At 35.2% G+C, this 18081-nt stretch overlaps 1 protein-coding gene and 1 long non-coding RNA gene across 3 annotated transcripts; both read left to right on the forward strand.

Moving 5' to 3' along the window:
- Positions 1-4652: 4652 nt before the first annotated feature.
- Positions 4653-14904, forward strand: LOC122721333 (NAC transcription factor 47-like). Of its 2 annotated transcripts, XM_043948618.1 has the most exons (6): positions 4653-4948; positions 5144-5311; positions 5435-5691; positions 13113-13839; positions 14023-14183; positions 14273-14904. In XM_043948618.1, exons 1-6 carry the CDS (start codon positions 4912-4914, stop codon positions 14402-14404), a joined length of 1482 nt encoding a protein of 493 aa, XP_043804553.1. In that variant the 5' UTR covers positions 4653-4911; the 3' UTR covers positions 14405-14904. The 2 variants fall into 2 exon arrangements, with proteins under 2 accessions (XP_043804553.1, XP_043804551.1); XM_043948616.1 differs by having other exon boundaries at positions 4656-4948; positions 13113-14183.
- A 1331-nt stretch (positions 14905-16235) lies between these two features.
- Positions 16236-17698, forward strand: LOC110622187. Its single transcript, XR_002489059.2, has 3 exons — positions 16236-16389; positions 16519-16695; positions 16776-17698. It is a non-coding gene; the product is annotated as an uncharacterized LOC110622187 (long non-coding RNA).
- The last annotated feature ends 383 nt before the right edge of the window (positions 17699-18081 follow it).

Raw genomic sequence — 18081 nt, forward strand, 5'->3', positions numbered from 1 at the left:
GATTCTCATTTACTTGATCAAGGCTTTCAAAGAAGTCCTAATGAGCCCACTTTATATGTGAAGCACACCAAAGGCAAGAGTTTGCTTATTGTTTCTTTGTATGTTGATGATTTATTGGTAATAGGAGACAACTTAGAGGAAATTCAAAGATTCAAAGAAAGGGTTATGCATGAATTTGAAATGTCAGATCTTGGTTTGATGAAGTATTTTCTTGGCATTGAAGTCGACCAATCTAAAAGTGGAATATTCATCTCTCAGCACAAATATGCTCTTGATATGTTGAAGAAATTCAATATGGAGAATTGCAAATCAGTTGCAACTCCATTGGTACTGAATGAGAAGCTTCATAAAGATGATGGGGAACCAAAAGTAGAAGGTTCTACTTTCAGAAGTCTAATTGGCAGCTTGTTGTATTTGACTGCTACAAGGCCTGATTTGATGTTTTCAGCTAGTCTTTTATCTAGATTCATGCAATCTCCAAGTCAGAAGCATTTTGGTGTTGCTAAAAGGGTCCTCAGGTATTTGAAAGGTACTGCAAACTATGGTATTTATTATACCAATGTTGAGGATGCTACTTTGATTGGCTATTCAGATAATGATTGGGCTGGTTGCTTGGATGATTATAAAAGCACCTCTGGTTATGTTTTTTCCTTTGGGTCTGGAGCCTTCACTTGGAATTCAAGGAAACAAGATATTGTTGTTCAATCCATAGCAGAAGCAGAGTATGTTGCAGCTGCATCTACTGCCAATCAAGCCATTTGGTTAAGAAAAATTTTATTTGATTTGCAACAACCTGAAGAGGAACCTACAACTATTTTTGTGGACAACAAATCAGCTATTTCCATAGCTGAAAATCCAGTTCAGCATGGTAGGACTAAGCACATTAATGTGAAGTTTCATGCTTTGAGAGAAGCTGAGAAGAATGGAGAAATCAAGCTGGTCCATTGCACTTCAAATTTGCAGCAGGCTGATATTTTTACAAAAGCATTACCAAGAGCAAAACTTGAGTTCATGAAATCCTTGCTTGGTGTTTCCAAAAACAATCTCAAGGAGGAGTGTTAGTCTAGTTGAGATTGTAGTTGGAAACTAGTTAGAAATATTTTGTATTTTTGTTAAGTTTTATCCTTTGGTTATTGCACTCTGATTCTGTTAAACCTGCTTTATCAGAAACTCTGTTTCTGAAATCAGAATCCCAGATTTGATGGGATTATGTTTTTTAATGTTAAAAAGGTTAGATGCTAAGATGGACACTTTTGACTTGTAAAAGCTTTCTATAAAAGCTTCCTTTTGTAACTTCTCAAGAAAAAGAGAATACCAGATCAATAGTGAAGTCTTCTTCCTCAATTTTTCATTTTCTTCCCTTGCTCTCCATTGCTGCAATTGTTAACACCTTTCTATGTCATTCTACAGTTAGCTAGTTTATACTACATATTGCAGAAACTCACACAATACATACTTCAACTCTTACTTTGTGTAGAGGGATTTCGTTCTTTGCAAATTGAAGAAGAGACCAGATGATTCAGATGATATGCGCTCCTTGGAAGAACGTGAATCGAATACAATGGTGGCTCCTGCTTCTCCTACTGGACGCAATATAACAGAGGTAAGGAGTTGCATTGGTAGCACCGTAATTCATACTAACGGGTGGCTTTAGTGAAGTTGTGCTCATGTTTTCTACTTTAACTATGTAGGAAGACTCGCAGCTGCTAGCATATATGGAATCATTTAATGGAATCAATGAGAGGGATTACAGTCTTAACTCTGCACTGCAGTGGCCGACCTACTATAGTTATCATTAAGAATTTGAATATGTATTCGAAAGGGATAGCTGATACCGTGCATAGTTGGTTCTGGTTTATTTTCAGCTACGAGAAGCCAACGAGTTCAACTTGATGCAGCATGTCACTACGTTGCTTGAGACTTTCTGTTTTAATTATGTATTTCCTTGGTGTTTATTTGTTCTGTATATCTAAGCCTACTTACTTTTTGGTTCTTTTGTACCTCCTCTGTCGTCATGTTCTCTAATATACTGTGTTGAATGGGGAACTTTCCCTTCTGTTTATGTGAGTTTCAAAAATAAGTACGGATTTACAGATTTGTCTCCTTATATTACCCCATCCCACATTTTGATTTTATTGTCAATGGCGGGCAAAGAGGAACATCATTTCATGCAATTTTATAATTATAATTAAAAAACTAAAAAGAATTTATTCATTAGCATACATGTAGTTGCTAGAGTGAAATTCACTACCAGCTTTCATACCAAGGAGCCTTCTCCCGTCTAACTTCCTTGACTCTTTTACTATTCATACGCACCTGCATCCGCAGCTAATTCTTAAAAGTAGTTGCTGAGTTTCGTTTCCTTATTTTATACGCATACACACGAGGCTAGAGGTTGAGTTCTACACCGATCCCTTCAATTTGAATGAGTAGCTCTTTATGCTTTATATAATAAGGATTCTTCCTCCTGCTACTACTACAGTTACTGCAGTAAGGAAGGAATTTGGAAAGAAGCTTGCTATTGGGAACCCCGGATTCCCCGCATCTAAGCCCGGATTGCAGATGAAGAGATGTAAAAGGGACTTCTTTATTGAAATTTCTTCTTAAAAAAAATTAGACAATTTCTTTCCTATATGCCATTTAGTATTGAAATTTATTAACTCTATTAATCTAGATTTATGATGACTTCTTTTATTAATAAAGTGAAGTGTTCACTCTCAATTTTTAAATGTGTCTAATTTGAAATTGTGAATGAATTCATATCATATTAATTATAAAGGTAAAATTAAATAAATTTATTATATATAAATATAAGCTTTATTGGCAAAAAAAAATTTAAATTTTACGGCAAAATTTTTAACTTTTAAATTTATTATAATTGTAATGATTTATTAAATTAATTTTGATCATATTTAAATTAGCTATGTTTAATTATTTTTATCATATAAATAATTTGATTAATTTAAATTAAACTTTATTTAAGATTTTTAAATTTCTAATTATCTAAAATTTTTAATTAAATTTTTTATTTAAATATAAAAAAATTAAGTATTTTAATTATATAATTTTAAATTTTTATATAATTAAGAGTTTAAGATTTTAATTAAGATTTAATTTCAGTTAATCAAGTTATTTATGTGATAAAAATAATAATTAAGTTAATTTAAATTTAATTAAAATTAATTTAAAAAATTATTATAATTATAATAAATTTAAAAATTAAAATTTTTTAATTTAAAATTAAAAATTTAAACTATGAATATAAATTCTCATAAAATTGAAATTTTTTTAACCAATAAACTAAATATAATAGTTTCAAGTTTTGTTGCTGTATGTGGTCCAGCTTATTTCTGAAGGCGAAAGGGCTTTGTCGTCGATCATTAGTGGAGGGACATGAAAATGCAACATCATGATACTAATGAAATAGACAAGGAAAAATGCCAAAAAGATGAATGAGTTTAAGATATTAAAAAAAAAAAAAAAAAAAAAGCGCTTCGGAACCATGTACGAAAAGTGCTCCTTTAAGAGTAGTGATCAAATATTTTTAGAAAAAATAGTTATTTATTAATTAGAATAATTTAATTAAAAATTTTAAAATTTATGGAAAATATGAAAATTATATTCTATTTAGTTAGTATTTATTCGATGTTCTCATAAGACAAAATGAATTTAGCATCTCGTTGACATTTTCTGGTGCAATATGCAATGCTGAAGAATTTTTTCACTTGAAAAAGCAAGCTTTGCCACACTGCCATCGTTCTCTCTAGGAGTGCTCCTTGGCTTGCTTGTATAAAGAAGACGATTTCTCGAATAACTGCATCAATGGACATTCACAGTTTTATATTCCTTTGTTTTCTGCTTTACAGCTAGTGAAATGGAGACAAGTGCGGGCAAAATTCCTGAGGTGCAAATAATTGTATGAAATTGCTCATTGATATGCTGGGGTGATGAGGTGCTCAGAAGCTCAGTTTCAATGATTCCAGTTCAAATGTCTGTGTGACTGCTAACTATATCACAAATCACAACTATATTTAAATGGATAATGCTTACAAGTTGGAACAAATATGCTTTATTGTTCCGTCCCTCCTCCATAATCTGTGTAAGCAACACGTGTCAAACTGCTGGAGGCAAGTTGACTCTGCTTTTGCCTGATCGTTTTTTGGCGGGTATCGATGACTCCATAAATTTGAAAAATAATAATTTTTCGTTAGATTAAAACATTTACTATTACTAAAATTCCTAAATAAAGAAGAAGGAAGCATTAAAGAAAAGAAAGGATATGGAAGATGTTTTTGAATCTTCCTTTATTTTGCTCTCTTCATTTTCTTATGTGCTCCTTTAAAATTAAAAATTTCGTAAAGATTTCTTTTATTTAATTTTTATTAATTTTATTTTTGAAATTAAAGTATTTAACTTTTATTTTAAAAAATTAAAATGATATAATTCTTTTAAATTTTAAATAAAGTAATTTTAAGAAGATTATTTAAAATGTTATATTGGCTATTTTCCTCTTAAGGCTTGAAGGCTTAAGAAAAACTGACAAAGCACATGCTCGAAAAAGTCGAGATTGTTCCATGTGATAGCGAGTTGAAGTTGCGAGTAGCGACCAAGAAATAAAAAAGTGGAACTAATGGGGTCTCACTCTCAGTGGAAGTTCTATTCCCGCGTCGAATATTTTTTCACTCCCCTTCTTCAATAAGGGGTGACGTAAGATGAACAGTGACTCACTCATCACTACCCCTCAAAGAAGTGATCACTAGTGCTTCTGCTTCCTTTGTAAATGCCCTTCCGCTCGATCGCAATTTCCTCTCCCTCATAACATTTCAGTTCCTGCACTTGCTGTTTCTGGAAGAGTAATTACATTACGATCTTCACTCTATTGCTTTTTCAATTGCTGTTTTAGGAAGAGGGATGAACAACAACTCCTACTCCTCCTACTCCTCCTCAGGTGAGTGCATTTTTGCTTATTCTATTCGATTGCTGTTTCTCTTCCCCCACTAATTTCTGGAGAGAGTTGGATCGCACGTTATTGTACTGTATAAGCTAGCTCAGAAGAGAAGATTGTCAAATTCTTATATTTAGTATTAAATTCATGTCTGAAACTAATGTGGGCTTCCTTTTGTTTTTTTAAACGGTACGACAGGCTCACCGCAGTTTGTCCCGCCAAACTTGCCGCCTGGATGGAGATTCTACCCGTCCGATGAAGAACTGGTTGATCATTATTTGAAGCGGAAGAGGCGTGGTGATCCTATAGATGGCTTGGACATCGGCGAGGTTCAAATATGCGATTATGATCCCAAGGATCTTCCAGGTAACAACTATTCCTATATACACTTCCTCTGTGTGTGTGTGTGTGTGTGTGTGTGTGTGTGTGTTTTTTTTTTTTTTTTGTTGTTACGCAGACTACAATTAACGGTGATATGTGCTTTTGTAGATCTTTCCAAGAATAAATCTAGGGATAAGGTGTGGTATTTCTTTTGTCTTCGCCTGTATCACAAGAACAGTGGCCTGGCTAAGAGGAAGGCAAAAGGTGGATACTGGAAATGCACAGGTGACCCTCGCTTGGTCACGGCTCAAGATAGCGATGAGGAGATTGGAATAAAGAGAACTTTGGTTTTCCATAATCCCGACGCCACTCAATGGGTCATACATGAGTATGAGTACACTGCAGCACTCAACTCGCCTGTTAAGGTAATTGTTGCCTAAACTGTCTGGTCCACGAATTAAAGACTTTGTGTGGAAGGATATGCCGTTCGCAAAAATATGCATTTGGGGAATCACCTTAGTGTTTGTTAGAAGAGGCAAAACTTAAAAGCATTCGTAATTATTATTTGTGATAAAATTGAAATCAAATTTTAATGCTGGCAATGGGTTTTTCCTACTTGGGAAGTGGAATCAGAACCCTTGAACTGAAGTGATAACAAGAATTTTAGCTGATACTGAACTCATGTTGGTTTTATTATTCTTTTGTTAATTCCTCTGTTGGAAAAAAACATTATAGAACAAGATATAGAAATATTTTTTATTGAATGGGATGTAAAACAAACTAAATCTCCAACAATTGATAAGATTAATTAAAATTTGAAAATCAAAAAATTTTGAACAAATAAATCTAAATCGGATATTTTGAAGACCAACTCAAACCTGTTTGAGTTAATTCCAATATTTCCCCTTAATTCAAACATGATTCTATTATTTCAGATTGTGATGGAGCACTTCTCTCCAACTAACTAGCCTTAGCGCACTTCTTTCTAAACTAACAATTTTAGTGCACTTCTCTCTAAACTAACAATTCTAGTGCACTTCTCACCACTTCTCACCAACCTCACATGGAGCACTTCCACTAACCTTTTATCATTGATTTTTTTTTTGTTGCACTTCTCATCGACCATCCTTAAACATATCTAGTGGTGTTTCTATTACGGAAAAAACATTATGAACAAGAGAGAGAAATTGATAGGCGGTTGTCGAAGCCGTCAAAAATAAACCTATTAAACGATCAACAAATAAATTTGCAGATAGTGGCAATAGGGTCGAACCACAGGGAATTGACACTAAAGACCTTCCTAATAATGACCAAGGTAAAGTAAATAACAAGTAAATAAAAGAGGGGGGTTTTTGAGTTGATGGATTAACACTAAATAGTAAAAGAAGCAGTAATTTAAAGATGAATAAATCAATAAGAGAAAGGCTTCTAGTTGAAGTATGAGTCTAATTCAGTTTGTTCAGAATTGATCATTGATTATTTGAAGACTCCTTTTTGATTTCAATAAATTAGTTTTGGTTGTGGAAGACGCTTCTCACAATCCAAATTCCTCCTTAGTTCTAGTTTGATTAGGAAACGTTCGCTAATCAAACACTAATCAACAAGTTGCCAAGGAACGTCCTTGGGGCATTGTAGCATCGAACAACTGTTGATTGCATTAAGACTTAGAGAAACCCAATTCTATCCTTGCCAACCGCGTGGTCAAGTTTAGATTATGCAACCTGATTGAATGTGTATTTGAACAATCCAAGCAATTACGGACCTAAACCATTCAAACAATATTACTCAAGCAATTTAAAAGCAATGGGCCCTTATTGATTCTAAAAGCAAAGTAATACTTGTAGAAAAGATCAGATTGCATAAATATTGAAACAAATAAGAGTTCAACAATGGAGTATTAAACCTCCCAATTCATAACAAATCTGAATATTCTCAACTTCAACTAGAAAATAATGAATTTAGCCACTCATGGTGACTAAAATACTCAAAAGAGATGAAAAGAAAGAAAAGAAAGAACAGCTGAAGAGTTTCTGGCGAGGGAGAAGGTGCTGAGTTCCTGATCAGAAGATCCCTTTGCTGGTTTGGAGGCTCTCCTTTTATAGCTGCAGAATTTCTCTCCATCTAGGGTTTTGAAATCCCTCTTTGATTTGGTGTTTGACTCCTCTTTTGATGTTGATTTTAATTGCAATTGGAATTCCTTGGATGAGAGACTCTTTCGTGGCTCTTGGTTTTGTGTTGGAAGTGATTGGATTGGATTTGGACTTCTGAAAATTCGGATTTCTGTTTTCTGCCCATTTTCCCGCTCTGCTGTAAGTTTCTGCTGTCAAAGTGATTTGCCCGGTGATTTGACCAGTTTCTTTAAGTGATTGGGCAAATCACTGACCAGATCGCTTCTCTGTGAGTCAGTCCTCTATGTCTCTGCGAGTGATTTGGCCAGTGATCTTCGAGTTTCTTGGGCAAATTACTGCCCATATCACTGCTGTCTGTTGCCTCCGGGTTTCTTCTTTAGCTTGATCTGGGCAGTGATTGGAGCAGTTTAGCTGGTGATCTTGGGCAAATCACTGGGCAAATCATCATTCTGTACTTTTTCTGCACTTTTTCTCCCATTTTCTAATTTCTTCCTTTTCTGTAAAAACAAGATAAAAACCATAAATTAAACTAAAAAATGTGTAAATAAGCAACAATAATTATGATAAAAATGTGGCTAAATTATGCTTGATCAAATACCCCCACACCTAGCTTTTTGCTTGTCCTCAAGCAACAAATAACTTAGCCAATCAAGCCCCCTTTTTCCTTAGAGCCTAAATACCACTTAATCAGCTCCCCCTAGACTCCTAATCTGAATTATCACAGTATAGAGTACATGCACTAAGGTCATCCTCTCCTTTCCTTGTTTCCTTTCACCTACCATGGTCAAGAGAAAGGTTTTTGAATCAATCATGCTTATTCCTTTATGTTAGTTTTAATGCAACCCCTAGGAGTGACCTGCCACCTTCTCTCTTTCTCTTTTTTATTTAATTTATATTTTTATTTTCAGCAGCACTTATTCTTATCCTTGCCTGAAAATGTCACTAACCTTTTTACGCGATTGTGTACATGGGTGATACACCCCCGGTTACTCAGTTAGTCACTTGTTCAAGTGGCTACTAGCTCTGTTCATAGTCTAGACCATCGAAACTTATTCGCTTGAAAAAGTTACTGACCTTTTTACGCGATTGTGTACATGGGTGATACACCCCCGGTTACTCAGTCAGTTACTTCTCCAAGTGGCTATTAGGCTCAGTTCATAGTCTTAGACCATTGGAACAAGTTTGTGATTTGTGCTTTGTGCTGGTTTTTCATGATAATTTGGGCAAATCAGCTCATAGGGAGTTACACTAGCTTTGTGTTTGCATGTATTTGTATTTTTATTTCCATTGACCTTAGCACATTTAAGGATTCAATTCAAGAGAAAAACTCTCTAAGTGAAGGTAACATACTGTGAATGATTCAATTTAGGCTTAAAGGGGTGGCAAATCAATGGGGTCATGAGATAAGGGCACTCTTTCAACCTTGTTATCTATGTTGAGTAGAGCAATTAGCTACAAAATTCTGTGTGTGTGTGCAAGAAGTGAAAAAAATGTGTGCAAAAGAAAAAATTTTTGGTGTGTGTTTATAGGGTAAAAAGATGCAAAAAGAAACAAAAAGAAAGCAAAAGATAATATAATCAATGCAAAAAGAACCTAACAGTACCCCCACACCTAGTCCCAACATTGTCCCCAATGTAAAATATATAAAGGAAAAATTTAAGAAGGAAAGGGAAAGGGACTTCCTGGCCTGGGGGTGATTTGACCAGTGACTTGGGCAAGCACCGGGCAAATCACTGGGCAAATCGCTATCTGTCACGGTGCTGGGGCAAAAAATGGTCCACCAGCAGGTCCAACAGGTGCTCCATGTGCTGCATCCTGTCTCTGATTCTGGTGAGATGAGCCTCCACCGAATGGTCTTGAAGTGCCTTTTATGTCCTCCAAGGTCCACCCAATTGCTTTTTTGTGCTTCCTTAACACATCAAGGAGCTTTTCTTCTTCTTCTTGGTTGAGCTGGTTGGAAATAATTACTGGAAGTGTATTTCCAGCTCCCAAGTAGTCATATTTGAGGTGGCTAGGCAATGGTTTCAGTTCTGGTGCAGTTGATGTCTGTGCTGATTTCTGCTGTTTGCTGTCTGATTTGGGCTGTGATTTGAGCAGATTTTCTGGTGTTCTGGGCAAATCACTGGGCAAATCGCCCACATCCAGCAAGTTACAGCAGTCTGCTGTTTTTTCTGTTTCAATGATGTTGCTGTCCACTTCTCCTCTCCTGCAAAGACCATCATAAAGTAAATTTTCTTGATCAAAATCAAAAATTTCTTGACTTAAATCATCAATAACATCAAGGCCATAAACAGGAGAAACATCATTGGGGAATTTCATGGCATCATAAACATTAAATTTTATAATTTCCCCTTCAAACTCCATGGTCAATGTGCCATCATGCACATCAATTTTTGTTCTTGCTGTGCTCAAGAATGGTCTCCCAAGTAAGATATCAGAGGTGATGTTGCCCTTATCCTCCTCCATGTCAATCACATAAAAATCAGCTGGGAAGACTAGTTGGTCCACTTGCACCAACACATCTTCAAGCACTCCCTTGGGGTGGACAATGGATCGGTCAGCCAATTGGATCACAATGCTGGTGCCCTTGAGTGTACCTGCATTTAACAAGTTAAAAATAGAAAGGGGCATAACATTAATTGAAGCTCCAAGGTCACACATGGCTTTCTTTATCCCCACATTGCCTATCTTGCATGAAATGGCAAACATTCCTCTATCCTTGCATTTTGTTGGAAGTTTCCTTTGGATTACAGCTGAAACACACTCCCCCACACTTACCTTTTTATGTTCAGCAAGTTTCCTCCTATTGGTGCATAGCTCTTTGAGAAATTTAGCATACCTTGGTATTTGTTTGATAGCATCAAGTAGGGGAATGTTAATTTCCACTTTGCGAAGTGTCTCCAATATCTCTTTTTCCTCTTTCTCCTTTTGGGACCTTGCAAATCTCTTTGGGAAGGGAGGAGGTACCTTGAATTTCTCCATAGGTTGCTGTTTCTGCCTTTGACTTGATTCTGCCTGGTCTGTTGATTTGGGCAAATCACTTTCTGCCTTCTCTGGTGGTTTGGGCAGATCCCTGCTGGACAGCTCAGTTTGACCAGCGATCGGGTCAGTTTCTACTAGTGAACTGGGCAAATCACTGCCCTGATCACTTTCTGGCAGAATTTCTTCCATGGTCTGTTTTTGCAATTTTTCAGCCCTATTGTCTTGCAACTCCTTTCCACTCCTCAATGTGATGGCACTAACATTTTGTCTTGGATTTATCTCAGTTTGGGAAGGTAGCTTTCCTTGTGATTCAATTTTGTTCAAGGATGAAGCCATTTGCCCCATTTGTTTCTCAAGATTCTGCACAGTATTTGCCAAATTTTTCACAATCTCTTCAAGAGATGTATTGGAATTCTGAGGTGCAGCTTGAGCTTGATTCCTTTGCTGGTAGCTTGGATATTGATTTCCCCTTGCATAATCGAAATTTGGATGGTCCCGCCAACCTGGATTATATTGCAGATCTCTTTGGTAGTCATGGTAGTGGTCTGTCCTAGCATAGCCATAGCTCAGATTGTCTCCCCAACCTGTATTGTATGTGTCAAGGTAGGGATTATGTCTTGGCTGTCCATAGAATCCTTCAAATGCATGTGCTTGTTGAAGTTGTTGAACTTGTCGAGCTTGGCTATAATTTCTCACAATAGAGGTTAGTTCAGAAATTTGAGAAGAGAGAAAAGACATACTTACCGTAGCCATGCTTGTAAGGTCTTGGCAGTGCGTTCAATTTCAGGATCGTAAAGAAAATCTTCTTTACGATCAGCCCTGGTCATAAAAGGAAAATACGTTAGTTTAAATCAATTCCCCGGCAACGGCGCCAATTTTTGATAGGCGGTTGTCGAAGCCGTCAAAAATAAACCTATTAAACGATCAACAAATAAATTTGCAGATAGTGGCAATAGGGTCGAACCACAGGGAATTGACACTAAAGACCTTCCTAATAATGACCAAGGTAAAGTAAATAACAAGTAAATAAAAGAGGGAGGTTTTTGAGTTGATGGATTAACACTAAATAGTAAAAGAAGCAGTAATTTAAAGATGAATAAATCAATAAGAGAAAGGCTTCTAGTTGAAGTATGAGTCTAATTCAGTTTGTTCAGAATTGATCATTGATTATTTGAAGACTCCTTTTTGATTTCAATAAATTAGTTTTGGTTGTGGAAGACGCTTCTCACAATCCAAATTCCTCCTTAGTTCTAGTTTGATTAGGAAACGTTCGCTAATCAAACACTAATCAACAAGTTGCCAAGGAACGTCCTTGGGGCATTGTAGCATCGAACAACTGTTGATTGCATTAAGACTTAGAGAAACCCAATTCTATCCTTGCCAACCGCGTGGTCAAGTTTAGATTATGCAACCTGATTGAATGTGTATTTGAACAATCCAAGCAATTACGGACCTAAACCATTCAAACAATATTACTCAAGCAATTTAAAAGCAATGGGCCCTTATTGATTCTAAAAGCAAAGTAATACTTGTAGAAAAGATCAGATTGCATAAATATTGAAACAAATAAGAGTTCAACAATGGAGTATTAAACCTCCCAATTCATAACAAATCTGAATATTCTCAACTTCAACTAGAAAATAATGAATTTAGCCACTCATGGTGACTAAAATACTCAAAAGAGATGAAAAGAAAGAAAAGAAAGAACAGCTGAAGAGTTTCTGGCGAGGGAGAAGGTGCTGAGTTCCTGATCAGAAGATCCCTTTGCTGGTTTGGAGGCTCTCCTTTTATAGCTGCAGAATTTCTCTCCATCTAGGGTTTTGAAATCCCTCTTTGATTTGGTGTTTGACTCCTCTTTTGATGTTGATTTTAATTGCAATTGGAATTCCTTGGATGAGAGACTCTTTCGTGGCTCTTGGTTTTGTGTTGGAAGTGATTGGATTGGATTTGGACTTCTGAAAATTCGGATTTCTGTTTTCTGCCCATTTTCCCGCTCTGCTGTAAGTTTCTGCTGTCAAAGTGATTTGCCCGGTGATTTGACCAGTTTCTTTAAGTGATTGGGCAAATCACTGACCAGATCGCTTCTCTGTGAGTCAGTCCTCTATGTCTCTGCGAGTGATTTGGCCAGTGATCTTCGAGTTTCTTGGGCAAATTACTGCCCATATCACTGCTGTCTGTTGCCTCCGGGTTTCTTCTTTAGCTTGATCTGGGCAGTGATTGGAGCAGTTTAGCTGGTGATCTTGGGCAAATCACTGGGCAAATCATCATTCTGTACTTTTTCTGCACTTTTTCTCCCATTTTCTAATTTCTTCCTTTTCTGTAAAAACAAGATAAAAACCATAAATTAAACTAAAAAATGTGTAAATAAGCAACAATAATTATGATAAAAATGTGGCTAAATTATGCTTGATCAGAAATACTTTTTATTGAATGATTTAATTGCTTTACAATGACTGCTCTATTTAGAGCACTAAAACAAATTACACCGCCAACAACTCGATAAGATAAATTAAAGATTGAAATCAAAAAAATCTTAAATAAATAAATCTAAATCTTGAAGGATATTCTGAAGACCAAATCAAACCTGTTTGAATTAATTCCAACATCCTCAAAGCTTTGATAAAATTGACGCTTGCGTCTTGTGGCATGCGGCATTTTTTAAATCTGCTTTTCGCTGATCTACAGGCTTAATATTGAATTCTATGCAGTTAACTTCTTGTTACGTGTTTGTGCAGGGCAATTATGTTCTTTGTAAATTAAAGATAAAATCAAATAAGAAGGAAAAGGCAAGTAAGAGGTCAAAGAAAGCTGAACCAGATTGCAAGAATACAAGGCCTAAAAAGAAGGCAAGAAAATGTGAATCAGACAGTAATTTGACTTCTGCTTCTGCTTCCAGAAACAAAAAGTTAGAGGAGATGACGGCTTATTCAGCCTATGGTGAAGGTGAACCAAGCAATGCTATAATTTTGGATTTAGAAAACGAAAATCCAAGTATGGCTGCTAACTCCACCTATAACGAATGTGAGACAAGCAGTCTGATGGATTCTAATTTTGAGAATCCTTTCTATAAAAAGGCTATTGATTCATCTCGTAATACGGGTGAAACAAGTGGCCCAATGGCTTCTTATTTGGAAAATCATAGTCCAAATGTGATGACCGCTATGTCATCATATTCTGGTTTAGAACATGAAATTCCATGTGAGATAACTTCTCTTTCAACTAATAATCAAGTTGAAACAAGTTGTTTTAAGACCTATGATTTTCAAAATCAATGCTCAAATGCATTTGATAAAGGGAAATGCTTAAATGCATTTGATAAAGGGAAATCAAGTTACCTCATTACTTTGGATTTTGAAAATCAAAATCCTAGTAAGATCTGGGACTTATCAGCCTCCAGAGAAGGTGAACAGTGTCCTCTACCGGAAACACCTACTGATTTTGAATATCGAAATCAATGCTTAAATGCATTTGATAAAGGGAAATGCTTAAATGCATTTGATAAAGGGAAATCAAGTTACCCCATTACTTTGGATTTTGAAAATCAAAATCCTAGTAAGATCTGGGACTTAAAAGCCTCCAGAGAAGGTGAACAGTGTCCTTTACTGGAAACACCTACTGATTTTGAATATCAAAATCAACGCTTAAATGCATTTGATAAAGGAAAATCAAGTTACCCCATTACTTTGGATTTTGAAAAGCAAGAAGCAATGTATCAAGGAGAGCAATCCCAACATAATACAGAGATGACGATCTCTAAAGATAATGATGCTCTGTGGAGAGCTTTTGGTGTAACTAAATTTCCTGAGGTGAGCAGTAATACCTGATGGACAGTTCTTAATTTTATTCATGTGAGCAAAAGAAACAGATTCTGAACCTTTGTCTATTTTTTCTGCAGATAAGCTCTGAACTTCTGGACAAGCTGATAACAAGGTTTGAACCAGAAGACAGCTTCAATTCTGCAGCACAGCAACTTCTTTGCATTGAGGAAAGCCTCAATAACAAAACCTTGGTACCTCTGTCCATTTGAATAGGATATGTTCCTATTAGGTTCCTATTCTGGAGCTAAACGGCGTAGTAGTACGAGAATAGACTTTAGTTCAATTTATGTATTTCTAAAAAGGGTATGACCCTCTGTGGTTTGTTAAATGCATCAGAAAGAAACTAAAACTAGTGTAGTAACCAAACAGCTCTAGTTGTTTGGTTCCTCACGTCGATGGTTTATCTGCCTACTAATAGGCGTAATGATAGGTGTGGTGATTTAGTAACTGCAGCTTCTGGCTGCAATCCATCATGACATGGCCTTTATCCTCCTAAATTAGGCTATGTTCTTATAAAAATGTTACCATTGACTTATCTTGAGTCATGGTTAGATTATTGTATTCTGCTAGGAAGTTATAACCAAGAAATTTTATATATCTCCATGTATAACTCTGGTCCTTGTATGTAGATGTGCAAGTACTTGTATTTTCTGGATATGTACCTGTGTATTGTTGTAAAAGTGAATAAAAAGTTCAGTTTAAGTGAAAATTCAATTTGCCCTGTCTTACACTTTTCAGACATAGGGTTGTCGGTGCGTAATATCAGATGACCTGGTTGATTTTTTGGTGATAGTTAATAATGACTAAAGCTTTTGTTTTTTTATCTGTATAATAGTGGTGGCTTTCTCTTGATATGTTCAGATGTTACAGAATTGCAAAAGTGAACAATATGGGTTCACAGCTTATCAGCATGATAAAAATTTAATCAGATGAAAGAAGAGACATAAATATCTGAAATTCTGAAATGTAGAAAAATAATTTTTAATTTTCATGATAGCGATATAAAAATACCCAACGAAAACTTTCTTCTCTTTTCTATTGGATTGTGGTGGCATGGAGAAGGGAGTGGATGGTAAAATCGAAAAAAGGTGTCGGGGTAAAATTGAAACCAAAAATAAAAATTATGGTTATCAGGAAAAACTAAACAATAGTAATTTAATGCCAAGTAAAAAACTATATTTTTTTTTTAAATTAAAAAACTATAAAGTTAAATACATAGTTTTACTTTTTTTTAATTGGGTGTTCGATTGAATCTATTTTTAAAATTCTTATTTAAAATAACTAAAATGTTTTGATTTAGCTCCAAATTTTTCTAAATTTATAATTTAGTACAAATATCATGAAGTTTAATTCTTACTTTTAAAATTGAAATTAAATTAAAATTATTGAAAGGAACTTTTCCAATTAATATAAAAATAAAAAGAAACTGGGCTGATTTAATACGGGTTCCGACAAATGGACAATCCTAGATTAGCATAGGCCTGACGAATCGAGTGGATAAAATTCAAATGGGTTTGGGATATTTAGGCTCCACCAATTATCGAGCTTTGTATAAAGATAAAACCCACAATTATAAAAATTATGTTCCGCCTGACGAGAGTAAGGTGTTATAAACACATATAAACATGAATGTGATAGACAGGTATATGTATAGAACAGTAAAAAAAAATAAAAGAAAATAAAAATAACAGAGAAAGAGAACAATAAATATCAAATTTACTAAAATTCACTTAATTTCAGATTTATTTTTAATCTCAGATATTAAAAATAAAATTAATTAGTGGTCTAAATTATAGTACAGATGATATAAAACCTTATTCTGAAGGGTGACGTTGCATCACTATCCTTACTATATGCATGTGAATATTTCAGATTATTGCAGAAGCAGAATCAAACTTGGGAAACAAGTAGAAGTAAAAAATAAAGATATTCGCGGGGTCTACTCTGCAGAAAGACTCATTTGCCCCTCCAATTGAATCTATTTACCAACTTGTAATGGAAGTAGTGACGTCACAACTTCCCAGCCAAGTAGCGACTTTGGAGTTTTGCATAGAAAACGTCGACCTATAAATACTCCCTTCCCTCCTCTGTTGCCTAAGGCAAGCATTCCCCTGCTTCCACCAAAATGTTATTCATCAACTAAGCCTTTTGTGTCCCATTTTGGGAAGAGGAATGAAACGTAACTTCTCAGCCAGTAAGTTTTTTTCTTCTAGCTTGTTGTGCCAAAACATTAACCTTCTTCGGCGGTGTAATTGCTCCATTTCTGTTCCTTCTTTATAACTTTGTTTTGTTTTTCTTTTTTTTTTTTTCTTTTTTGATATAGCAATGACTATCCCTACACCACCGGACCAATAGAACAAGGTGGTTGAATATAGATTAACTCCAGCAGACTAAGAGCTGTTAATCATATTTCGAAGAGAAAATATATTTAATTGTGATGATGATGCCTCGCTAATCACGGAGATCAAAGCTTGTTCCTTTGAACCGTGGGATCTACCTAGTAACCATACATACCTTTTCCAGTTCTTTTTCTTACTTTTCATCATGGTAATTTTGTTAATCAATATTGTTTGTTTGCAGATGTAGACCATACAGGTTTAGAGGATCAAGTGTGATATTTCTTTTACTACCGTGATTATAAAGTATTCGGGTGATGGACATTCAAATCCAGCAATGAGGATAGAATATTGGAAATCCACTAGAAGTTCTGTGAAGTGGAAGATAACACCAAAGAAGAGATTGGTACAAAAAAAATATAATTTTTTCTAAAAGATTATGGTGGATGGTTTTAATTTTGAAATTTGTAATCACAACCAGATGGCAACGAATTCATATATGGTTTGTGATCTTGGAAATTATGTAATTTCCAACCAGCTTGACTAAAATGTCAACCTGCGAACAAGTTGAGCGGAGTGGCATCGTAGCTTTTGATTATGAAAATCAAAATCTAAAAGAGATGGCCATTCATTCAGCTAATTATAAAGGACTTCACAAGTTGGATCCTAATCAAGAGGATCAAAATCCAAATGAGATGGCTAACTGCTATGTCAACCTATGCAAATGGAGATAAAAATGCAGCGGATGCAACGCCTTAAAGGTGTGAAATTGCATCTTTGCAGGCCATTCTATACCAGCCTGTACCTCTGTCCTTCAATTCCTATTAGCTATTAGCTGTTCAAATTTGTACCTTATAATATTAGTATTAATAAGCAATGTTTGCATTTGATATTGTATGAAGGTCCAATGTATTGCTGAAGGAAGCTTTGTTTAAAATGTACCAATTGTCGCCCCTTATCTTTGAGTTTTGACTGTAAAATGTGTATTAAAGAATGCATTTCTGACTGAGGAAAGCCTCTCCTACACCAGCTTTGCTACCTTTCTGCCTAGCAAAACAAGTTCTGAGATGGGATCTACATGAGAATGTTCCTCTGCCCTATTTTGTATTCTATAACAAGTATATAAACTGAAAACTCAACATAGTTTATACTGTTCCACATGTTTAACATCACATGTTTATAAGGGATTGTACTTTGGGTGGCTTCGTTGTAGATTGGTGGTGTGCTCCAATGTTTCTGTTTCTGATGAGACTTGCCACACTGTTTTCTGATGAGACTTACTACAATTAATAGTTACCTTGCCGTAACAATTATATATGTAATTGAAAAAATTAAAAATAAATTTTAATTACAATCATGGATCTACTTGAAATAAAAATAAAAAAAATTACATTCAACCAAGTGTATACCCCGATAAAATAACGACATATTAATTAAAATCACTGTAATGTGCGGCAAGCTGAACTCTCTAACATGTAGATAAATCTCCGGGAGTGACTATTATTGTCAATTAATTGTTTGCCGGCACGTTATATGAATATTAAAATTTT

This window comes from Manihot esculenta, chromosome 1 (genome assembly GCF_001659605.2).
Source record: "Manihot esculenta cultivar AM560-2 chromosome 1, M.esculenta_v8, whole genome shotgun sequence".
NCBI lineage: Eukaryota > Viridiplantae > Streptophyta > Magnoliopsida > Malpighiales > Euphorbiaceae > Manihot > Manihot esculenta.

What these genes read in the sequence shown, in the direction of transcription:
- LOC122721333 (XM_043948616.1), top strand. Translation starts at nt 4,912, where the DNA reads ATGAACAACAACTCCTACTCCTCCTACTCCTCCTCAG. An exon ending in CACTCAACTCGCCTGTTAAG is followed by an intron (nt 5,692 to 13,112) that starts GTAATTGTTGCC and finishes GTGTTTGTGCAG; the next exon opens with GGCAATTATGTTCTTTGTAA. An exon ending in GTGTAACTAAATTTCCTGAG is followed by an intron (nt 14,184 to 14,272) that starts GTGAGCAGTAAT and finishes TTTTTTCTGCAG; the next exon opens with ATAAGCTCTGAACTTCTGGA.